Source organism: Atractosteus spatula, chromosome 3 (assembly GCF_055471065.1).
Source record: "Atractosteus spatula isolate fAtrSpa1 chromosome 3, fAtrSpa1.hap1, whole genome shotgun sequence".
Lineage (NCBI taxonomy): Eukaryota > Metazoa > Chordata > Actinopteri > Semionotiformes > Lepisosteidae > Atractosteus > Atractosteus spatula.
The window spans coordinates 56137423-56162481 of NC_142708.1; the positions used below are offsets into that span (position 1 = coordinate 56137423).

The 25059-nt window shown below is 37.2% G+C and overlaps 1 protein-coding gene across 4 annotated transcripts in view; it reads right to left on the minus strand.

Moving 5' to 3' along the window:
- The window catches only part of add1 (adducin 1 (alpha)), a 53098-nt gene that overhangs the window by 21003 nt on the left and 7036 nt on the right, over nt 1-25059 (minus strand). For 3 of the 4 annotated variants that reach the window (XM_088910704.1, XM_088910703.1, XM_088910701.1), the window contains exons 2-10: nt 13461-13674; nt 10306-10468; nt 9809-9960; nt 7658-7738; nt 6899-7048; nt 6645-6788; nt 6102-6200; nt 4951-5124; nt 4121-4465 (exon numbers count right to left, since the gene is read on the minus strand). In XM_088910704.1, the coding sequence (XP_088766830.1) occupies nt 4121-4465; nt 4951-5124; nt 6102-6200; nt 6645-6788; nt 6899-7048; nt 7658-7738; nt 9809-9960; nt 10306-10468; nt 13461-13655 (1503 nt within the window). In that variant the 5' untranslated portion in view covers nt 13656-13674. The remainder of the gene's footprint in view (nt 1-4120; nt 4466-4950; nt 5125-6101; nt 6201-6644; nt 6789-6898; nt 7049-7657; nt 7739-9808; nt 9961-10305; nt 10469-13460; nt 13675-25059) is intronic. The other variant, XM_088910705.1, reaches the window with a different exon arrangement.

The window sequence follows — 25059 nt, forward strand, 5'->3', positions numbered from 1 at the left end:
GTATCTCCAGAAATACCAAAAGGGGAAAACTGATTTTTTTTTCAGACACGTCAATGAAAACTCATGATTCCTTCTACTACAATAACCTACGACAAGTATTTTTTTCACAAAAGGAAAGACAGAAATGTTCCAGTTCTACTTTGGTGATAACAATAGTTACACCTTTCGTAACACCACTGCAGTAGTAACACGTTCCAGTGAAAAGGGGATTTGGCATTTGACACTATTATGGTCTTCAATTTCACAGCCTAGTGACAGCCCCACCCTTGTCTCTATCCCTTCAAAGAAAGGCTATCCAGTTAGTTTTCTTACCTTTTTGAAGCGGTTTAATCTTTTTTTGTACCATCACCCTTGTGGTCAGATATGCTTTTGGAACTGTACATGAAAATACAAAAGTGTCTGCAGATACTTGCAGAGTCAGACTCTCATTACTAAAGATAAACTGACATGTATGTGCTAATTTAAGAAATATTTCTTAAGAAACATCATAAAGTCAATGATTAAAAAAATGACTCCTACACTCACTGATAAGCATCATACAGATTGTGATATTAATTGACCACTACCAACATTTTAGTCACTTACAGATAGTATACCCTTATTTTTCAGCCTAACACAAGGTTAAAACACTGCAGAGATTATTTTTATGTTCTTACTATGTGTACTATATCTCTTCATATGGAACAAAGTGAGGTGGACACACTTTTAACATTCACATTTTATAACCTACCTTGTACAAAAATCATTAACACTACTGCATGCATTTACCAACACCAAGAAGAAATTGAATAAAAAATATATGTTTCTAAAATTGCATTAATTAACAGGATTATTATCTGATCGGTTATCTAATCTAAAAGTTAACTAATCTTTTTGGGGCAATGGACTATTTTAAATAATCTTTGAGTCATTAAAATGATGACAAAAACTTTTTGCTTATGAAATAAAATGATCAGCTTTTTAGAGGGAGAAAGCTGTATTAAGTAGCTTTTCTCACTGGGTGCTGGAAGAAAAACTATGTTGGTGGATTACTTAGAAAAATAGTTCAGATGTATTCTAAAGAGTTTGGTTTTCATTCACCATAATATGTAAAATACAGTTTATAATAAGATTTATACATGGAACACATACAGGTTAATTCCATGCTTAATATGGAAAGGAGAAAATATTTTGGCTGTAGAGCCTTCTTCGGGATGTGAAAAGTTGATAAAATTTCTATAAAAACTTCACACTAGCTGACCTAAGTCAACCTTATAAGCTAAACCAAACTGCTCACAGTGAGTACACTAACAGTTCATGTGCCATTCCACACAGTAAATTCACAAGATGTTTTTGGGGCAGTGTTAAGATTTACCTATTTAATCACTTAAAGTAGCAAAATAGGAACGGGACAGACAGTTGGCCCATTAGACTAGTCTTTATCATCATTGATAATCGCTCTAGAAAACATCAAACACAAAAGCCAACTGAAAGCATAAGATGAGGTGTCCATGGAAGGTGAGGCGATATAACTGGCTTTGAAGCTACATGAAAGAGCAATATAAAAGCAATGCATGAGCGGGCATCACCAAAGTTGCATGTCATTAGACTATTTTACAACACCAAAATAAACATTCATCTTGAAACCACTTTTTTTTACGTGGGCTACTTGCCTAACACATTTAGATGAAGGTACAAGATTTAATACTTTTATATGAAGTCTGGTACAAGAGATAGTACAAAATGGTTAGGTCTATAATTAAATTTAAAATGAAGATCAGTAGGCTAAATTCTACCCTAACAGTTAATGTTATATTTTTTAAACGTTTAGGCTTATTTCTGTAAATTTTCTGTAGCTTAAGGCTCTTTGTTGCACACATTAAATGTAAATGTCTTCCAAATATTCCGATATAGAATCTGTCTTAAAATTATTATATTCTTGTGATGTTAAAATGTTTTGTTAATTTCGTAATTCTTTAACACTGGTAATGCTCAGCTCAGGTAAAAGAAATTCCTTTAACATTTTTTGTCTTAATACAAGTGAGATGTCCTTATGAAGGCACGTCTGTAACAGTAAGTGCGATGTTTTAATGCAATCCTAAAATCTAAATATGAAAATTTCCAAACAGCACATACTGTTAAAACAAGGCCTTTAAAATATTGCATATGCTATTAGTTCAGAGTTATTATAAGATGTTTGAACACAGCAAGTTAATTGCAAAATTAAAAGTAAAAATTTAAAAATGTGGCGCTAAAAGGGAACATGGAATGTACATGTAGACATGAAATACTCACTGATTACCTCTTCTCTCACAACAAAACACTTCCACTTTTCCACTAGACTTGTTTTGGAGAGTCAAAAAATTTAACAATTTAAAACAAGTCGTTCATGCCTGGTAAAACTTTAAGAAATGCACATATTTTTGTTTAAAAGGAAACTTAAAACAGGAGCTAAATGACCTGAGAAAACACAGGCCAGAAGGTAGGAGGGACGGGCATTAAAATTATAAGCAGGCTGTGACTCTTAGAATTTAGCCTTCAAACAAAAGGCTCCAAATCTTGAGCTTTTCTTTCATCAGGTTCACGCCAGCTGACAACAGAAAGTAGTGGTCAGAGCAGCAGAAGTGAATGAAAGAATGGCTACAAGATGAAGGAATGACAGACTAGGGAAGACCAAACAATGTCTGAAAAGAAACTGCATGCTACATTAGGGAAGGCTCCATAAAAAGCAAACAGTTCAATTAGCTGTCCTGTGTGGCTTGAAAGGTAAAGACCTAGCCAATGTTAAGAGGGATTTCTGGTCAGGGCAACGTAGTCAGGAGAAAACCCAGCAACAGCAAAACCTGTGAACCTGTTTGAAAGGTCTGTTATCTTCCTCTGGCATTATCGTTCTTTTGACCATTTTAACATTTATATTCACTTCTTCATATTGTCAGTGCATTCTCAAAAGTGGATAAAATCAATCTAACAGACTCTAAATGGTTTCAATTTAAATTTCAAAGTTCTGGATGATTTAATAGCTGAGTTACACTCATCTCGATTTTGACTATAATGCAAGCCAGCTAAAAATGCACTTTATATTACCTTTCTTTAGTTTTTTCTAAAAGTTGCAATGTTTACTTCCTCATTTAGATTTTTCTTGTTGTAAATCTAGTACAAGTTTCCCTTAAGGATACTAAATTTGGTCACACTGATAGTTACATTAGATTAGATTAGATGTCTTTGCGACAGCACAGTTGTTGCTCCAAATAGGAGTTTGCAGACAGAATGGAAATGGTTCCTAGTTTCCTACAAGCCATACTACTGTATATTGAAACTGAACTGGGTTTTCGTACCGACAGTCAGAAACACTCCCCTGCGTGCCATTCTAATTATATAACTTAATCTGTCAGAATAGCTTTTTTGTTTTGTTTTTTGTCATTTTAAACATGCCTATTATTAATTAAATAAAGCTCAGGGGAATTCTTGGGATTATGAACAGCACAGGTAAAAAGAACAGTGCTGATCTGGAGTGTCAATCACTAGGCATCTGCTGCAGGCCATGGCTAGTCTTCAGTTATGCCACACCCTGAGGGTTCTCCAGGAAAGCATTCACAATGTCATCTGCACGCATGCAACATTTCATGCAGCGGGCAGCTGGGAATGGGCACGTAAAGGCTTTAGGGATTTCAAAGACGTGTTCTGATAAATGGGTTAAAAAAGGAGAGAAAAAGATTATAAACTGCTTAAGGGAAGTAGTAGGATTAGTAAAAACACAGGTCAGTGAAAAGGAAAGAACGCTCTTAAAATTAGTACCAAAGGAGTTTTTAATGAATCTGTCATTTCCCAAAGAGACATAGATTAAACCTGCATAATGTACAGAAAAAAAGGAAAGCTGTAATTGATATGAAACAGCATCATTAGCAAGAAAAGCAGTCTTAAGCAGTTTTTGCTTTCTGTAAAGATTTGACAGACAAAAGTACTGATAGCAAGTAAGAGACAGAATAAGATAGAAGCCAGAGGGAAGCTACTGAATTCTTTAGGAGGCGACAGGCAAGATTTGCAGAAGATTGCTAGTTAACATCCCCAGAGCCTTCAAGAGCCAGCCAGCTGCCCAAAGTAGCTGTACGGTCTAACTATGAACAATAAGGTAGGCACAGACCAAGCAGTTGGTAATACAGCTTGGCACGCAGACACCGGACGAGAGAGACTGCAGCAAGGGTTTCACGTGATCGTGTGTAACGTTCGTCCACACCTTAGTCTTCGACTTGGGGCTACCGTCATTGGGGCCTTCTTCAGAGGTATCATCCCCCCGGCCCGAGTTCAGCCACCTTGTCTTCTCTCGCTGCTGCCTCTGAAAGCTGTGCTTGAGAGGGGAGCGAGCACCTGAGTCACTGTCCTCTGCAAAGGAGTAACCCATTGCAGAGGGAGGGATCTCTACATCACTGTATTTTTTTGTTTTGTCACGCAGAGAAGGGCACCGGTAAGGGTAGCCAGTTCTGTACCCCTGGAGAGAAAAAGACAGAAATTAAATAGTTATAGAATGGCCTAAATACATGGCACAATTATTTGTGTCATGAACAAATATTTGAAAATGTAAGACCTGTAAAAAAAACTGTTAAATACTGCTGTTAATCTTTCAGACATCATGACAGATCTTTGGGTAAACATTTTTGTAACACTCATGAACTCCTGGAATTTTGGACAATTTGTTCAAAGGAGCAATAGAAATGAAGCCTAATTAATTTCCAACTTTAGCACCGGCATTTTGTCTTGGTTTGTGATTGCCCTCTCAGAATTATCAGTTTATTCATGACTGACCTTTCTCCAAAGTCTGCAATTAACAATCTGATGGTTTATTTGAGAATAGGGACAAAATGTTCTGTCCAATTCACGTCATTTTCACCCTTTGTTTTTTTTTTACTTCTGATATATGAGAAATCGACATTTTAAATCACAGAAACATGAAGTATAACCCCCAAAAAGTCTTACCAGGTTATCCAGCATTCTCATGAGCGCCTCAAACTCCTGTTCTCCGACCTGCCACTTAGGATGAGAGACATTCGTGTCGGAGGCAGACTCATAGAAGTGGGGCTTGGCTTTGTACTTCCCAGGGTCCAGCATTACCAGGTTATCAGGCCCTCCTGCGCTGGCCAGAGTGCGCACCTGTCAACAACATCAGCACTTACACTCAACCACTTTGTCTGGAAGGATCTTCTGCTCAGGGATGTGAAAAGAAAACAAGGTACTTACAAACCTTTTTTCTTCTCTTAAAGATTGCTTTCTGTGAGAGCATTTGATAACCTGCTCTAGACAATTCATGTTGATTTCAACAACATAAGCACATTTGGAAACAAAGTAAAAATGTTTATATAATGCAAACCACACATTACAGATAATTATTTTTTGTCTAAAAATGTTGGATAATACAATAGTATACTGACATGCTACAATATCAATGGTTACCAGGCAACCTCACAGAAAGTACTACCACTTTCAGACCTACATAAGTACAGACAGTGAAACCATTGGAGAGTTTTAAAGATACAGTAAATATTATAGCTCCTGGCAAGCAACGGAACGCTCATATAACATAGAAATCAAAATTTTAACTATTCCTTTTGACAGCTTGCAGCCTAGCTTTATTCTTCACCTAGTATTCTCAGACTTTAAGGGGCAATTCCTCAATCTTTTACTGTCGACAAAAAAAAGTAATATTAATTTCCTTAAAAGCATTAATGTTTTTTCTTAACATTAACATTACACTACTATAGATCACGCTATGCAACAGCTCAAGCAGAGAAGTGAGACTTGTGTAAGCCAGACTATAATAAAGGACACCAAATTAACAGTGCTACTGTTTCTAAATGTGCCAGAAGATCTTTAATGAAGAAGCTTCTATTGTTCTTTCCTCGGTTACCAAACTGGGGCACTAGTCTAGAAATTCTTGTCCAGAGACAAAAGTGCCACCTACTGGACAACCAAAACCACCTACAGCAACTTCATTTTCCTTTGATGTCTTCCACTCCAGTCAGGCTACAAGATGGTAACTCTGCTATATAAACTTACTCCTGCCAAAAATAACTAATAGAAATGATGGTGATTATCGACAGATTTCCAAGGGATAACATCGTTGCTTCTACCTGTATCTCACAAGCTCTGACCAGGTTGTGAATGTAATAAAAAGCTTCTTCTACTGTTTCTCCAACTGAAACCAGGCCATGATTTCTCAAGATAAGAACCTGCAATGGAAAAAATGAAAAAAAAATCTGTTAATGCAACAATTATGTAATATTGTCATCCTCTTAGCAAACACATAAAACTATCCAGAGTTTTCGTCCTGGTGCATGATTAACTCCAGTCAATCACTCCTCAAGAAGAATCTCCTTTAAATAAGAACATATTAATTGATGGTAAATCTGAATACAACTGATCACCACTGCAGAGCACTAAAACTATAGCTAGTGCTTTGTGGTTTGGAGAAAGGAACCAGTTTCCAAGTTCAGGAAATCATGACCTAAAACACTATTTTTTATTAAAAAAAGCCAATCCATTCCTAACCACCATTGTCGCCATAAATACTTTTTGCTTCTGTTTCACTCCAGGGGAGGTGCCTTTACTAAAGCTGAAACACTGTGCTCACTGAACTCAGGCCATCGAGGATGATTTCCTTTATCCTGAAATACCTTGCTCTTAGGTCCTAGATTTTTCTGTATTAGCACATTCTCCTCCTCATTGACCAGGATCCCATGGTAATCATGATAGGCCACCTCCCCCAGGGCAAGAGCTTCTGGGGAGATGGGCAACAGGCCGCACTTCATGGCTGACACCTGCAACACAGCAAGGACAAGGCTGATAAGATGTGAGGCCCATGCGTCTTATCACACGTAGCTCACCCAGTTATTTCAGGGTCAAAACTCAAACAACATTTGAGACGTACCGCGGCCCCAGCAGGTGTGTGGATGTGTACGATACACTTGATGTCGGGCCGGGCGGAGTAGATGGCAGAGTGCAAGGTGAATCCTGCTTGATTAACACCCAGGTTAGTGCTCCCACGGTCAACAATTTCCCCTTGCAGGTTTATTTTAACCTAGAATTACAAAATGCATTTAAGTTATAAAAACAGAAGGGTTTTACAAAATGCCCTGCCAAGTCTACAATCAAACCAAACACCAGGAACATCTGGGGATGTTTTGAACATTTTGAATTATAATTCACTAGATTTCAACTCACTACGGTTACACAGAATTCATACAACCCATACAACAGAAGTGGCAAAGATTTACCATTTAATAACAAATGCCAAATCATAACAATGTCCCTAAAGCGCTTCTTATTTCAGTACCTAAAAAAACAAACCTTTTCATTTAAATTAAAAAAAGATGACATAAAATCAAGTAGCAGCACAGACTACATTGACCAGTATCTAGTTTTCAGACAGATATAAAACTAAAAAGATATAACTGGTGTATCATTATCTACAGTCTATTATTCTTTTTTTTCCCTTAAAGAAAGCATACAAACCTTCAGTGCCTTTTCATATCAACAATATTACATAAACCTACAGTACCTAAAGCATTCTTAAGACAACGAATGGAAACTGAAACACCAATGAATGAAATTCTGTTGTCATCTCCACCCTGGTGTTCACTGAAGAGATTCCTTCTTAAATGGTTCTAATATAGAAAAGGCAGCATACCAGGTTAGAGGCAGTGACTTCACTGTACAGAAGCCCAAATGGCACAATCAGGAAACGCTCTTGCTCTGAATTCAGCCTGACCTGTAAAAAAAAAACATGCAATCTTTTGTCAGTACTCAACAAGGGAAAAAACAATGATTCCCATGGCCTAGGTTTTCAAAGTTTTAAGGGCAAGAAATAAGGGTGAACACTTAAGTTCAGTTTAGATTAATTCAGTGAGTGTAAAATGTATTTGGAAACTTGTTAGATGTCAATTCTGCACCGATATTAGAAAACACGTATAACAGATTTAACAATGCAAGGAATAGGTTACCAAACTTTATTACAAAATTGAGAAACTACTGGGATTTAAGATGTGTTTGAAACAGAGTTCACAGAAAAATGGCAAGATCTGAAATGGTAAAAGTTATGTTCTATTACGTTTCCTTTTCTCACTGCATTCTCACACTGCATTCAAGAATTACTAAACAATCACATGGATTAAACAAAAAGATTTCAATGGCTGAAGGCAAAATCGACCTGTTGCACAACAGCTAAACAGCACGGTGTTTAATATATTTCACGTGACCTGTGGTAGGCACTTTGGGTAACAACCTTCAGCAAGCATGGGCAATGAATAAAGAACGCAATGAGGCCACTTTCCATCATGGGTATTTAATAAATATTAATTATGTTAGAAGATAGCAATTAGAAACATTTTGCTGAATAGCCCTTTCCTTATGTAATAATGGCAATAAAAACCTAAGAGTTCTTTTGCCTCACTTCACTGTTTTTCACTGGCCAATCTCCAGGAGGACACACTGTCCTACAATGTAGGAATTATGGAAAGCTGGAGTAGTAGCTGGAAAGTAATGCTCTATTGAGGTTGTGGCAGAATGAAACAAGTCTTCATTTGGATTTCTAAATCTATCCTTCAGAAGTGCTGCTTTTATACTCTTTATTGGAAGGTAAAGTCCTCCTGCTGTTAGATTTTGGTCTTTCATTATACTATAACCATAGTGTCTATGACACAAAGCTTTTGAAAGAAGCAAGAAATGCTGTTTGCTAAGACCGCACGTGTGTCAGGAGCTAAACGAATATGCTCTTACACAAGTCTAACAAGAAGCTTGATGCCAAATGTTTCTTCTCTCACAAATTGCTGTAATTTTGCATTCATTTGATGAATACAACATTCCCAAACCCTGTATATGAACATCTCTGATTCAAACGCAGGATTTGCCAGTCTATTATTCCTAGCAAAGAGCCATGGCTGCGCTCCATGGATCTGAAGGTATATACCACTATGTTTTGGGGGGGTGGGGGGGGGGGTTATCCGGTCATTAAGTTGCTTGTCCCTTCACATCAAGCAGTGTTGGAGGGACCTGCCTGACATATTCTTTAGCACATATGCATGTCTAAGCTTAGTTACACAGAAACTCTAGTATTCTGCGATTCTATGGCAACCACCAAAAATCACTGCCACGAAAAACACACTAAAAAAAAGAAGCATAATTGTTTCTTCTTTACAGGCATGCCATACTGTAGCAACCGAGAACTGCCGCAGCAAAAACTTCAGTCATGAACTCCACAGATCTCCTTATAGATAATGCAACTGCAAAGATCAAACTAAACACTGCGAGCCAATGTCCTCCAGGAAGACAGCAGGAAACCTTCTGAAATTTATGCAACATTGTGCAAATTAACTGTCCAAGTCAATATGATTTCACAAAAAAAGAAACATTATGATTTGAACCAACTTAATTAAAAGAAAATGACCATAGCTGTGTTATATGACTGTTGTGAATGAGTGAAAAATATTTTTTGTTAATAGAGTGTACAGTTCAAGTGATTTTTAGCTGAAACAAGATATCAGAAAATCTCATTGGCAATCACAGAAAAACAAGATTTCAACATTAACTTGGGAATCGTTCAGAAATGTCCAGATATGTATTTATAATTACCTCGCTACACTGCAGTCAATAGTTAAGGCTTTTTAGTATCATTCTAGTAACTGAGACTTTTAATGCACTTTTGATATATTTCTCAGTACCATTAGCAATGCCCTCATTATCCCAATGTTGCAAATTCCAGTAATAGCTCCGTCTTATCAAGCCCAACTCTTGAAAAATCCCAAATACTGCCCAGTTAACCCAAAAGTGTTAAAGTGCTTACCGTTAAGTGGTTGTAAATCAGTTGCGACCACCCAAATAGGTCAGTGAGGCGGTAGAAGGCAGCCAGTTTACAACGAAGCAGTTTCTCGCCCTTCTCGTAAGCAATGGAGTCGGAGCCTCGCAGGTCATTGACTGGAGTCACCATCCCTAAACCTGTAAATATCAGCACGGCCTCATAACTACAAGTTATAACTATCCACTCTGCTACTGAGCTGGATTTGGAGTTCACACCAAAAATTGACATCATGCTTGGATAATGTAGACGTAAAAATCCTGCACCTTTCAACAACAGTTAATAACTAGGAAATTCTGTATTCACGCAAAAGGTCAGGTGGCTTTTTATCTTTGCGTTATTTAAAAATGATCAAACTGTGGATGCGTCCTTCTGAAAAAACTGAGCCCAATGAGAAGTATGAAGCAGAGAGGCCTGCCAGGCAGCATGGGAGAATGCTTTCTCCGGTTCTGATGTTCAGGTCATCACTGTTAAGTTCTACTCACTCATATTGAGGGCTGCCATCCCGCCCTGTGGAGTGGCTGGGTAAATGCTGGGCATGCTAGTATTCATGAAGTCTGCGATCTGCTGCAAGGCTAGCAAGCTTGTAGGGTTCTTGCCCTTCTTCAGCTGGTCTTGGATCATTGTCTCCAGTTCCTCACAAAAGGCCTGCAACGCAAACAAAACATCTCAGAATTCAAACCCCACCTCTGTTGTTTTAAGAAGACAACCAACAACACCTTCAAAATACCAAACCACAAATTTATTTCAGGATGTATTTGTGTTGATGTATACAGTATATTGCTGTGAAAAAACATTTAGATATCTTCTCACAATCAGCAATTACAATAGATGCAGATAATGAGCACCATCAACTTCACTAGTGTTTTCTACTATAGACTACATGGCCTGTCAATACAAAGGGTTGCAGCAGTAAATTCATCACATTTACAATCAGAAATAATGGGTTCATTGTCAGGCAGTCCTCATATTTATCATTTGCTCCTCTATACATATCCAGAAAGCTTAAACTCTACTTTTTGTTCTACAAGAATAGATCTATCAGGATTAACTGTTAATTTAAAACAAAACAATTAAACTTTAGATAGAATTCTATCTGCACAAACATGGAAAAGCAAGTGAAAACTACAAAACAGATTTTTGCACAACACTACATAAATCAAACACAATTACAGGCATTGGAAGAAACCAAACCTTGCTCCCTTGCATTTCCAGTTCATAATGTATGTTCACCCGATTTCAAATTCTAGTTTGATATGTGTCACTATATGGGAGAGGATCAAAACTGCCCCACAACTGTGAAAGAGCAATGTATTTTGCTGGAAAAAAGTTTATTAAGAATAGTAAATCCTAGGAGAGAAATGAGTGCAGGCAACATTAGAACAAAAACAGGAAACAGGAAACAAAGAGAATCACAGATTGAAGTAATAAAAGCTCTATAGACCATAGCTCTATGTGCCAAAAAACAAACAAATCCCACTGTCTCTATTTAAGATATCATACTATCAGTGTTTTCTAAAATATCTATCCAATTATAAATGGCACCAAAAGTGAGGTGAGTAAATTATACACACTAACTGCAAATTCACAAAGAGTAAAAATACAGGCAGGATTGCTCTGAAAGGATAGATTTGCTAAGCAGCTAAATAAATCTCCCAGATGTTTTTAGTTTTGCATTGCTATTGTGGGATAGCAGTGCGAATAAGACCATGTTTCCATGAATTATATTTGCCTACCGTACCACAGTGAACAAAGCCTGCCAGGATGTCTCTGTGAAAACTGTATAGCTGTGGATAACAGAATTGATGCAATAAAAATAATTGTAACCATGGTAACAACTAGGTCTCAGAAACATCAAGACACAGATTTAAATCAATTTCTTATGGTTTAGTAGTGATTTTCAGCTTCATTTTACATAAGGAACTCACAGGGGATTCTCAGAAGAGGTAAGCCAAATGTGTATCCTCATTCCATCTTCACAGCAGTGAAAAGCATTTTGTTCTATTCTGGTATTTGTAAGATAGTTGTTGATAAACTTTTTTTAAGTAGTCATCTAACCATGATCTTAACAGTGTTTTAATTTCATGATCCTCCCAGACCTACCCAAGCTCTGCCCTTACCAGTGTTAACTTTCTTGTGAAATGACAACCTCATGGACATCATTTACTTTATTAAGAGGTTACCAGGAATGTTTGCCTAACTTAAAACACACTGTAGTATTTAAAACTACTTGAAGGTGGGAGAAAAGAATTGCTGCTAAAATGTTCTCCTGGTGGATTTTTTGGACTATGTAGTGCAGATTTATTTTACTAATTTCTTTGGGAAAAAAAAACAGGTTTGCAGCACAGATTTAATTCCTGATCTTCTGATTCTGATTTATTAAATTTTCTTCTTTTTTGAACAATTTCCATAACAGCTGCTATAACTGCCTTTCTGTACAATGGTTTAAACAGTGCGTCTTCCATGCAATCTGATCTGCCTGTGCTAATCATATTAACACATCATAAGCCAGACACAATCCAGTCATTTGTACCCTGTAGAGTTGAGGTTACAGTTGGATAAGGCCTGCCTCCTACTGACATTGTCCAGGAATGCAGACACTTGGCCACATTTCCAGCTCTCAAAATATTTGCCTAAGGAGTGTTCACCTCTCTACCATCTATGATACCTTTGTGCTGACGTAACAGATAGCGTAATCACTTGGATCTCTGCCTGCTTTTCCTAGAGATCTTACACTCTATATAGAAACTATATCAAATCTGCAGCGCAGTGGCTCTGTAGCTAAGGATCTGTGCCTGCGCCCGGAAGGTTGCTGGTTCAAATCCCGTGGCCAGCAGAGGAATCCTACTCTGTTGGGGCCCCGAGCAAGGCCCTTAACCCCAACTGCTCCAGGGGCGCCGTATAAACGGCTGACCCTGCACCCTGACCCCAAGCTTCTCTCTCCCCGTCTACTGTATGTGCCTGGAGAGCAAGCTGGGGTATACGAAAAGACAAATTCCTAATGCAAGAAATTGTATATGGCTAATGAAGTGATCTTATCTTAAAACAATGACTTGTTTTATTGTACTCTTAAGGAAAATGCATGAACACTGTGGGATTTTATTGTTGCTGTTACACAACATCCTCTTGTATCTGCTTCCTTCAATGCTAAGTACTAAACAAAGAGCCTTCTGATTAGTTTGAGAATATAACTTTAGTGAATCATAACCTTTCACATGGAAAGAAATAGGAAGTAAAGTTTCACTGTGTGAAAGTTTATTAAAAGAACTGCTTTTTAAGGATCAGATGAACTTTGAGCTATTATTACCACCTAAGGGAATGAATATACAGCATGTATATCAATTTGCAAACTGCAGGATGTTTGAAATCAATGACGCAATACAGTAACACATATACTGTACATGAGTGAAGTTATACAGGATCCGGGCATATTGAACTGCTGTAAACTCTGCCTGAGAGATCGATGAGACTAACACTTAATAACTGTAATGTGAAATCTAGCTTGCCTTTTTTCCACAATTAGCAAAGTCAGTGTTATATGTCCATTGATGACAGAGTTAAAAAAAAAGAGTCTGGATATCCTCAAGGTTTTGCATTTACAGCACTCAATGGCATGGAGACCTGGAAGGGTAAAACTAACCGGACTCTGCAGGATCATAGAGACCCTCTTCCTCTGCTCCATCATATTGAAGTCCTGGCGAAGGTCAGGCGCCATGTTCCTCTCTCTCTGGTACTCGGGGCTGCTTTCGTCGACTCGGTCAAAGTAGCGCTCCTTGTGAGGGGCTGTGGTCGGGGGTGGGGAAGTGACCACCCCAGCGCCGGAGTCACCATTCATAGCAGGCTGAACGCAGCTCCTGAGAACACGTTAAACAAGTATGCTTAGAAGAACAAAATGAATGTGCTTTGCATAGTGTGCAGAAAAGCACTGCTATACGGATCACCAATCCTAACCTTCAGGCTCAGGACATGAAGGTTAACCATAGCATTAGGTAACTGCAGTGCAATTCTGCATTTGCGGTCTCATATGAGACCGTAACATATTTTTAGCATATTACTCTTTTCGTGTCCATTCCTCAGTACCATTACCTGTACTTAATAAAACCAAAAATTACCAAGAAAAAGTTTCAATAAACCACTATGGTAAAATGATTGATAGATAGATACTTTATTGATCCCGTGAGGGAAATTGCAGTGCAACAGCAGCTTAACACAGACAACACAGCCACAGCGTAACGAATGATACAATAACAATAATAATACAACACATACAATACAATCAGTACAGTGAGGGGTGCACTTAAAGAGTTACTTTTAGTAACTCTTTTAGAAACTTAGTCTTACAGAAAAATGTCTTCGGTTAACTATGCTCGCAAAGTTATGCAAGTCATTATGTCACAATTTTTTCGCCCATTTATTTTACCCTATTCATTTAAACATTGTCTTTCTCTTGAGCTTCTTCTGTTGAAAACTAGATTCTCTCATCATGTGGGCAAGGCCTTCTCAGAAACATACCCTAGGCAGACAGCCTATAATTTAAAGACTGCTAGAAATAGACACCTCCTATATAGGGTGACACTAAACTTGAAACGCCTTTTCTTGGATTACATGCTAAAGACATTTGACGAAGTGTTTTATTCGTTTTTGCAAATGAAAGGAAATTCTGTCATACAGTGCTGCAATTGGGATCTTTGATGAACTCCAGGTCCTCTGTATTACTGTTAGCTATTTTAAAATTTGGAAATGAAAAGAACATTAGTGTAAGATGCCTTCAGATAATCAATTATTACACTTGCTGCTAAAGCACTTCATAAAATAGATTCCATTAGTGCTGCCAACACAACGGCAGGCATTCTGCTTTCATATTTTCACAATACAGCTCTGAACATTTCAATCACATGCATCAAGGAGCAGATTTTATTACCAGATCATCATTAGTGGAAGTCTGTATCTTGTCTCCAGCTCCAGGCATTGATGAGTGTCACAATCCCACATTGTTCCAAAACTATTCAGTACTGAGTACAAATGTAATGCTACCCTTCAAATTAAAGACACTTTCAAATTCTCAGAAACTGATACAGATTGGGGTCACAAAGATTTATGCAGATAGAAAAAGATAATAAAAGTGTATGATGTTTGAAAATAAGAAAACAAACTTCAACAATACAAGGCTAACAAGTCATAATTTAAATATCTTCTCTTCAGCAGTTATGTGAGAGACCTTGCGTTTGGCTACTAAATTCTCATTATGATCTATCAACTAAAATTATATATTTTACTCCATCTAATAGTTTAAAGGACTGGCTGGTAATGGTATTTATAGGTAATTCTGTGTTTTCTGCTAAGTATATATTTAATGGGACTATTGTATACTACAAACATTCACACTCTATACTTTTCAAATGGTTATGTCTATACATAATACATTATGATACATTATTGATCCATAATGCTTTTGTGAAGGCTACGGTCTACATTGGAACTGCTAGACAGGAAATGCTACATGATCAATAGTAGACAACACTAATGAAGATAATGCTCAGTCAAAAACAACAAAGTAAAGCAGAAATCAAAGGCATTTTGAATATTTGTACATATTCCTGTTATGTATTAATTATCAATGAAGTTATGGGTTGGTGGTTGGTTATATTCATGCATCTATAACTATTATATGTGTTTTTTGGACTAAAACTACACTACCTCCACTGTTAATTAAACTTCATTAATCTATATTAATTCAAAAGACCAGTACTGCAAAGTTGAGCTGACAATTCTTAGTAACACATTGCATATAAAAACATTTGCACACATTTTAAACATCTACACATAAACCAGTTGCTGTTCAGTTACTCTGACATTCAAATTAACTTAACGTTTTCTGTGTGCAACACTGTATATTGACAGCTACAGGTACTGTATTTTATTCTTCAGTTCACAATAGCAATTGATGAAGACAATTTACATCAATGTTTGATAATGTTGTTAACTCTGGCTCAATGCAGACAACTGAATTGTTGCAGCCTGTGACAGGTTTCTTTTAATTGGCTTGTTAAACAGATTTTGATTTACACGTTTAACAACAGACATAGAGCTATTAATCTGAAGATGTGTGAAGGCAACATGTCAAAAGTCCAGGATTACTTGTCAGCATGACTACAGAACTTCCATTAGTGTCACCTAATGTGCATGTAAAGATGGAAAAGGGAATCTGCACATAAAAGCAGAAAGCATCTAAAAAGGAAGGCAAGAGATTCTGGACCCATAATCACATGTTGGTGAACACTAAAAATGGTGTGGATTACTGGTTTGGGCTCTGGACTCTGGACCATAGAGTCGTGGGCTCAGATCCCATATAGATCACTGCTTTTGTACCCTTGAATACTTTACTCACAATGCTCCAGTAAATGACTTGCTGTTAAGGGGGTCTCCAGGTCATTGTTGTAAATGAGAAATTATTCCTAATTGACTTGCCTGGTAAAATAATGAAATAAGAGTGCAGATGCAGACAATTTAAGTAAAAAAAGTTTAGAAAGCAGGAATAGTACTGGCCACACAAGCCACTAGAGAACACAAGTCAATAATTGTAGGATTATGTAATGGCATCCACCCTAACCCATGTGCAATGCGATTTCACAACTTGTTTTAAACAAATTGACAAAAATTCTCCATTTTGCTGCCTTAAAAGTTTCTTTGTAATTTTAGATGTCATTATTAATAGAAATGCAAGCATGATAGAGAAAAGTTCTGTTTTGCAAACATCACAATATTGACTAGACCTATGCAACAAATGGAGGAAGCCCATCCATAATCAGTACAAAAGAAAATGCATTATTATTTAGTACACTCTTTGTAAACTATATTAGTCTAACTTTACTAGGCCATCCTACAAATGTAGTTATCTCTAAGAGAATTTCTCTAAGTTTTACTGTATTTAGCAATGTTGGAATTCTCAGATCCTGCTGTTTGTACCAAGGATGTTCGTGACAGGACTGTCAAGCAGGAACCATAAATTTTCCTTTACTAAAGAATCTCATCTGTATTCAGTTCCGTCTGTTCTACCCCCAAACTTTTCGTTAACTCCTCGGGCGTTACAAAAATCTACACAAACAATATTTTACAACTGTAAATTTAACCGGTTCTAAGCTTTGAAAAAGTGTAGGAGAAATACAGCATGTACTACATCTCATTTTAATGGATTCAAAACAAAACTTTTACTTTGTGTTCCATATGATCATTCACTGCTTGGTATACTCAACAGAACACATGCTATGCAAAAGTGCACTTCGTAGAAACAACACACTGGACTAACTCCAGACATGCTCAAAGTGCTCATTTCCTGTGAGGCCATTAAAAGAAAAAAGGCCATAACAAATAAAACATCAAAATTGAACAAACTACAAATTTATACTTGATGATACTGGCATTTTCTATTCTTCCAGAAGGACACTTGCGTGCTTCTGCAGTCAGTGTGCAGTCCCAAGAGGCACCCAAGCTTGAACAACAAATAAAAATGAATACTCTGGGGAAGATCTGCATACACCTCAAAACAGCTTAGACATGCAACACCATTCTGTCTCTGCTTGATATTGATGCCTCTGAATAAAAAAATAAAGAAATTTAAACTGTACAGCACAAAGAAATAAATATGCAATGCATGCTATTACTTCCAATACTCATTTATTGGGTGTTGATCCTTCTCAATATATATAGTTAAGATATAAAGCAATGTACATAAATGTCAAAGCATCAGAGCCATCAATTCAACAACTTGTTTGTAACACTGCCCAAATATCCCATATAAGCTATCAGTCAGGTGCATCTTTCTTAGGGTTGAAAATTTATATTTTCCAACACTAAAGTGACACACCCAAGCAGACACCTGTTCACAGACACACATCAACATTATCAGAAAGCTACTTCGTACTTCTATGTACTGTATTACCGTACACACTACCTTGCTTATCATTCACGAAACAGTGTTTCTCAGCCTCAGTCCTGGAGTATTGCACTCTGCCTTCAGTTTTTTTTTTATCAAAATGTGCTTTTTTGAAACTTTAATTGGACTATTTGGTTTTTAAACTTGGTTTCAGGGTTCCTGTGTTCAGAAAATCAAAATTATGTTAAGAGACCTTACGGAAGTAATGGAAAGGAAAGGTTAGAAATACGCGGATTCACATGCGACTAGTGTCTGTAATGTGAATGAATCTACCAATTATGCATTGATAACTAATTAGGCTGAGCTGTTTAGAACGCTCTAATAAGAGCATCAGAAAAGGCACAATCAGTAGGAGTATGTTGCAAGACCTGTTGCAAAACCTCTATTCTGGGACATTTCTGCACTGTTGTCCTCTCAATCTGAGCTTATACAGTTGTTAGAGGGGTCTCACCAAGATTGCTTTGTATATTACGCCTAAAGCAGGGGAAGAGGTGCCATCCCCCAGTGACATTTATAGTGTAAATTCAGAAATAGTAAAACCAATGGCACAACCAATTGTCAAAGTACACAGCTGAGCAAACATAACAGCTTGGTAGCTATACTCTGCAGAACACATGAAGGAATGCATCTTGTACTGTTTATAGTACATGTAACCAAGAACTAACACATTCACATATCGCCACCAACTACATGATAACAATACAATTTTTATGTAAATGCACTCAAGTTCATAGGCTTAACAAATCCAGTTGTCTCAATATGGGGGAAAATGAAAAAACCTGCTGAGATATACCAGATACAGTCATCTTATTCATTATAGGATACACAATAATTCCATGATACTACTCTACATTCCTTACTTCACACTAACAATGCTTTTGCAATGTTTTTTTAAAATTAAACTATTTTAAATAATGAATTACCTCCAGTATCCTCCCCGTCTGAAAAAAGAGCTCTAAACTGCACCTCTGCAGCCAACCCCAAACAGGCCTCCAGCCTCCCACATCAATTGTGCTCGATTTCCAGTACTATGATTTCTGCCAGCACTCCAGAGCCAAACTGTAGACAGCTCTGCATTGTTCAGTAAATGACTACTGCTGAGCTCTTACTCATCCAGCAGTGGCTCTATTCAAGTACCGTTAAGGAGAAAAAAACATCTACTAATAATTACCAGAAAAGCACTCTTAACATGCATCCAGATATGTAGATTGCATTTAAAACGAAACACTGCTCCAAATATTTCCAAGTTCTGACACAATTTCAGGAATGTATTACATTGCAAACATAATGTGCTATTTGAATAAAATAGCACAGCTCCTCCAGTTTCCATTTAATCTCCAAAAAAGTGTTAAGTGCACGTATCACAAATCTCTCAGGTCTTGCATCCTCCTAGGTCCAGCCTTTACTGAGCAAGAACATGTGGACCCGGTTTAAAAGAAAAACAAAGCAACAGTGTTATAATTTATATACAACACCCTACATTTATTTTACTTCTCCTGTTAGCCATTACTTGCTGAATTCCAAAAACAAGTACAGACATATTTCTTCCTTGTGCTCAGTATTAGTAAACATGGGTAAGTTCAAAGATGCATGAACAGATGACAAAATAATTAGAGTGTATTTAAACGAGTTAAATTCTCATGTTTTGTAAAAGTCTGAAGCCACCTTTGACAGGTTTGAATTACTCATGATCTTATATTAAAATCTTCATTGCTTTATAATAAATCTACACCCAGCTTTAACCAACTAACAGCACTCTGTGACCACCAAAGCCTTTAACAATTTTTCACTTGCACTACCCCAGTCACAGGCAGCCAGTGTCATGACCCAGTCTCGAACTTGAGATCGTAGAGCTCAGCTTGCACTCAGGTTGGGGCCCCTGAGCAACTTGAGAGTCCCCGGATCTTTGTTTTTAAAGTTGTGCTGCCTTCTTCCATCTCTGAACAGAATAACCATCTCACCACATTTAAAACTGCCTAACTATTTAGAGAGGGCTCATATGTTTCATACAACTTCTTGCTAGGTGAGTAAGCTTTGTAAAACTTATTTTATATACTGTACACAACTCACTGACACCCTATATTTATTATAATATGTCAGATGAAATGCAGTATATATGTATTGGCAATCAGAAACCCAGCATGGCTGAGCCTGGACAGCAGTCTGATGGGAGAGCACCAATGAAATGCAGGACTCCAATGAAGCGTACAGAGTGACTAGAATAAAGTTTTAAAATAAAATAATGCCAGAGGATTGCGACTATAAAACGAGCGTAAAATGCTTCACGGTCACGGCATGAAAAACACTATATAAAGTTCAAGGGGATTTTAATACAAAACTAGCTAGTGTTAGGGTTTTTTATTAAGATGCTCAAAAACAACAGGTCTTAACCTGTCATTGAAGACTTTCTGACAGCTGACATTAGCACAAAACCTGAAAAAACAAAGCATCGGTCTTCACTATCACTTTGGATTTTGAGGAACACTGAGTGTGCCACTGCTTGCATTATGAACATAAGGAGAAAGAATCCACATGGCTTTTGTTTAACTACTCTAAAATCCATTAGCCTTTCTTCACAAATGTTATGGCCCTTTCTTCAAGATTAAGCAGGGAGACTCCACAAAATGAAACCACTCTGAAATAACGTAAAAGGAAAAGAAGTGAACAAAGAATCAGTCTTTTTTAATACTGTATTTGGAAGAAACATTAAAAAGGAAGGTTAGTTAAGCAGAAAAGGTATTACCATTTGCTTCCAAAAGAATGGAAATATCTAATTGCTCTATGTATGAGTATTAGACACTAGCTCTTTTATTATTCCAACTAAATTAAAATGCTGCATATTTAAGGCACAAAATACTAAAATGAAATGTCCATAATTTAAGGTAAACTCAGCTCACCCAACTTTTTTCAAACCATTTAAACGATGCTTCAGATGATATTTCATGGATTTAAAACAGTTTAATGTGTTCAGAACAATCAGGCAGAAGATTCTGAATGCAGGAATTAAGATGTTTTTTTTATTTTTTTACACACTTATTGTCAGTTGACGATAAAAACTAAGAGTACAAACTAACAGGGAGGGAAGAATGCTACAGCAGGCTCTCAACATTGGTCTAAATAAACATTCGCTGGGGGGCCCTCTGAAATGATTTCAAAGCAACATCCCACTGAGTTGCAGGACCATGAAGCACTGAGGGGAACTGAATGTTTTTTTCTTTGTTGGTACTAAGGCAGTAAGATTTCGGACGTGACTGCAGCACTAGACACCAAACTTCCAATGTCCAGGAAAGAGTTGTTAAATAAATATGGATTAACATTAGTACAACAGCTGAAAATTGGTATTTCTGCTAGGTTTAGAAATTAAGATTTAAGAAGATTTAAAATGTGAAAAGTTTAGTACATCTGTCTTATTAAAAGATTCTTAAAAATAATATTGTTTAGCAAACTTAATAAACCAAGGGAATATGGTATATTCTATCAGCATTAACTCTTTGAATTTACAAGACATGGCTCCCAGTGTTAAAAAATAATTTACCATAATGACTCATCATAAATTATAATAAACTAATCATCCAGACTAAAAGGGTAGACCTGTCCACAGTGTGGTTTTAAACAAGGCACAGGACAATGGAAGGCTTTTCTTAAGGTTTTAAAGAAACAGTACTGTTTTGACAGCCGCTGAAGGGTTCTGACCTCTTCCTAACCCGAGCACTGGGACTGTACACACCCGTCAACTGAAGCATTACTGCTGCAGAAAATATGCACTGCACATTGAAAGAAAAAAATGGATATCTACAGTATAACTAGGGCTGACTTTTCAGACTTCTTTACCCATCTTTATAGCTATAATTCCCACTGTTGTACCACATCTGCTTCTTCTTTTAATACTTAAACAAGCTCATGCATTTATCTTACAATTCGGTCTTTGAACAAAACCAGTCACTTTGTTCTTGCTATAGGGACCTGACATGAGAAGGTGTGTGAAGAATGCAAGATTAATTCCAATCCAAAGACAAAACTGAAAATGAACCTGTAATAATTGAGTTTTACAAATGAGGTGTTACTCACAAGCAGACACTATTAAGCTCACATTTAATTTAAATGAATTCTAGCTTGCCTTCCTACTACACTGTTGTAACAACTCCTGATAATATGAACTGAACAGATGGCAGGAAATTATTATACAGCGAAGAGCAACAGTAGGTCCAATAAGAACAGACTGTGTGCTCAAACGGAATAGAATTAAACCCTCCTCCAACTGGCCTCTGCTCTCTTAAAGTTTTGGTTCTCAGGACAGCCATTTCATACACACCAGCTGCTCTGAATGTAAAATAAAACCTTGCTGACAGCATCACCTGTAAATACCTCATTTGAACTGAAGAGAGCTTTTCAATTAATCTCTTTTAAGATGAAAGATTTCAATAAAACAAGTTGTCTCAGTGAGCTCAGAAAAGCCATCCTTAAATAGAAATCACAGAATTATGATCATTTTAAACCCAAAGTTGTTGAAAATCGTACAATGAATGGAGTCACAGTTTGGTAAAATATCCACTAACATTTTGAGAATGTTAGTTATTTTAGCTTCCTCCTCATTGATTTGCTGATATTTGAGAGTGCTTCGCTTCCATGAGCTAAATGTCACTGTGCATTGGAAACTTCCATGACTGCAACAAGTAGTGTCTCTTTAGTTTCCTTGACTTCACTCGTCAGAGAAGTTTTTTTGGACATTGTACCGTGGAAATTAAGCTCCGACAAATAAGGTGGTACCGTAGCTGCTGACAGAATTACATGCACTTTCCTCATGTAATTCCACCCCATCAAATGTACTCTTTAGCAACATGTTGCCCTGCAGATTAGCTGTCCTGGGGGACCCCTGTCTGATGATTTATATTCCAGCTAAGCTCTATATACCAGTGCTAACCAATCCCTTTAATTGATCTGCCTTCTTGTTTAGACTTAAGCTTGTACTCCTTTCTGCTCCATGTTTCAAAAATATCCTTTGCAATACAAATCGTTTCCAATGACGTTAGGATGGTCTGACCCCAACTTGCTTACCCATATGTTTTACCAAACAGCTATTAATACAAGATATGATGTGCCGTGATGTGTTTATGATGTATTAATGCGGTTTATAATTAACAACACATGAGGGATTAGCATTCCTACAATGAGAATTTTGTTTTCCCTCTGCCATGTCCAGATGGTTACATTTCAGGCAACAAACCTGAACGAAGACAGTTCTGAAACTGGGCTCATCTGAATTACAAATCCATTTCAATGTTTCACTTGATGGAAAGCACATGAAAAAAAATAAACTAGCTTTTCATGAAGAAACTGTACTGTGAAGTTGCATTTTGGCACAAACCTCTGTTAAGTGGTAAATGATGTCACTTCACCATGCAGTGTCGCCACTAGTGGTCTGTGACCTTGTAGGCTGAGGTTCAGGTTTTTCAGCTCATGTGTCTGCAAGGAAAGTAAGACCTCATCCTCAGGTCCCGGCAGGGCTGTTCAACTCTTCCATCAAACATTTGATCTGTTTTCTTGGATGAAAAAGTTTTTCCTTAACTCATGTTTCTCTGTGTTATAAAATGTCCCAGTACCACGACTGGAAAAAAAAGAGTACCTGCACTGCAGGGCCTTGGCTCGAATCAAACTGACACACCACACAACTACTGAAATAATACGATTTGGTTTGCCTTAAAGATGAATCATACATTGCTGCAATGCATAATTGTATAATTCCAGTACCATCTGTTCTTATAACAGCTAGCAATGTCCAAGGCTACCCTTCGAAAGGCTACTCTGCCCATGGCCTTTCCAGCTTTTTCAGTATTTTGTTTCCATTTTTCTGTCAGCACCACAAATAAGAATTTAAACCTAGAACTTGATGCTTCTAACAAATATATACTTGCTGGATCTGGGTAGGCACAGAATGATTTGGCTTCTGGAAGGTGTTTACTGTGATCACTTGCCAGGTCAGCTATGTCATCAGGCATCTGACAGCAAAGCCATACTTGCTGCTGTTCTCTTTCAGGAACCCAAATCTCTGCTACCTTATTGTGCATTTCAGTCACTAGCTCCAAATACCCCTTCAAAGCTATTTCTCCTATTGTAAATGCAACGTTTTCTTTAACTGGAGAACACTGTTGTTTTCCTCTCCTCGGTATCTGTCCTATAGATCTGCCACAGTCTCTCTGCAAATCAGACATACACCATTCAGTTTGTTTTTGCAACAATAACATTAACAATAACAATAGCAATAACAGTCCACATTTCTTGAATTCATGATCTATTTACTGTTGAAATACTGTCTGTGTATCTGTATTCTTGAACCACTTTCCTCTTGTTTATACTGATAAGCCAGGGGGACTGGGCTAAAGCATTGGGGAAATGTTACAAAATTGAAAACAGTGAGGAAAACTATATACTATGCACGTAACAGTAACACTGGATTGTGAAAACAAAGTTAAGACCTAGACAAAATATTTATAAGAGGTCAAGTTATTACTTAAATAGTAATAACCACAGAACCTAAAACAATTTCAGTTATTCCCCCTCTCAATCTCATCTTTTAAAATGCAACACACTTATCCGTAGTTCGTGTGTACTATTATTGTCAACAACAACAGACAAGCTAATTTAAACATTGTATGGAAAGACTGAATTCGATTTATAAAAACAATTCTAATTTATGCTAGGGGATTTAAAAAATGACTATTCATAATCCTGTGCACTTCTGCATAGTCTTTGTGGTATGCACAGGCTTCAAGTCAGTCACTGGCCTCTAAATGTATCAATACTACTTTATCAGCTACAGTAAAGAGAAAACGTGCAGTCTGAGAAAACTGGTACAACAGCTTCCTGTGAGTGAGAAGTGGATCTTATTTCATAATGTATGGCGAAATTGTGATGGGCTGTATAATACAGACATACACTCTAATCTTTACAGGATCTGCATTCAATAGTTATGACAGCCATAGGCCATGAGTTTGTGAGCCCTGCTATAGTAGAAATAAATCTTTCTGTTACTAACAGCAATATTTAATTTTTCATGTTTCCCCTCTCAAGCAATGACCAGTCTCAGAACTCCATCTTACTCTGTAAAAAGGAATTATGAGTGAAGTTAAACCACATGGACTCCCTTCTGCTTCACATTTAGAGCTCCAACTGCAGTAGACACGTTGATCCAATGTTGCCAACACAGAGGGTGTTACAGCAATACGCCCTACTTTCACTGTTAGCTCTAAAGCCAAATTGAGACTTGAGCTGTAAGCGCCATAATCACTATTCCCATCTGCAGATATTT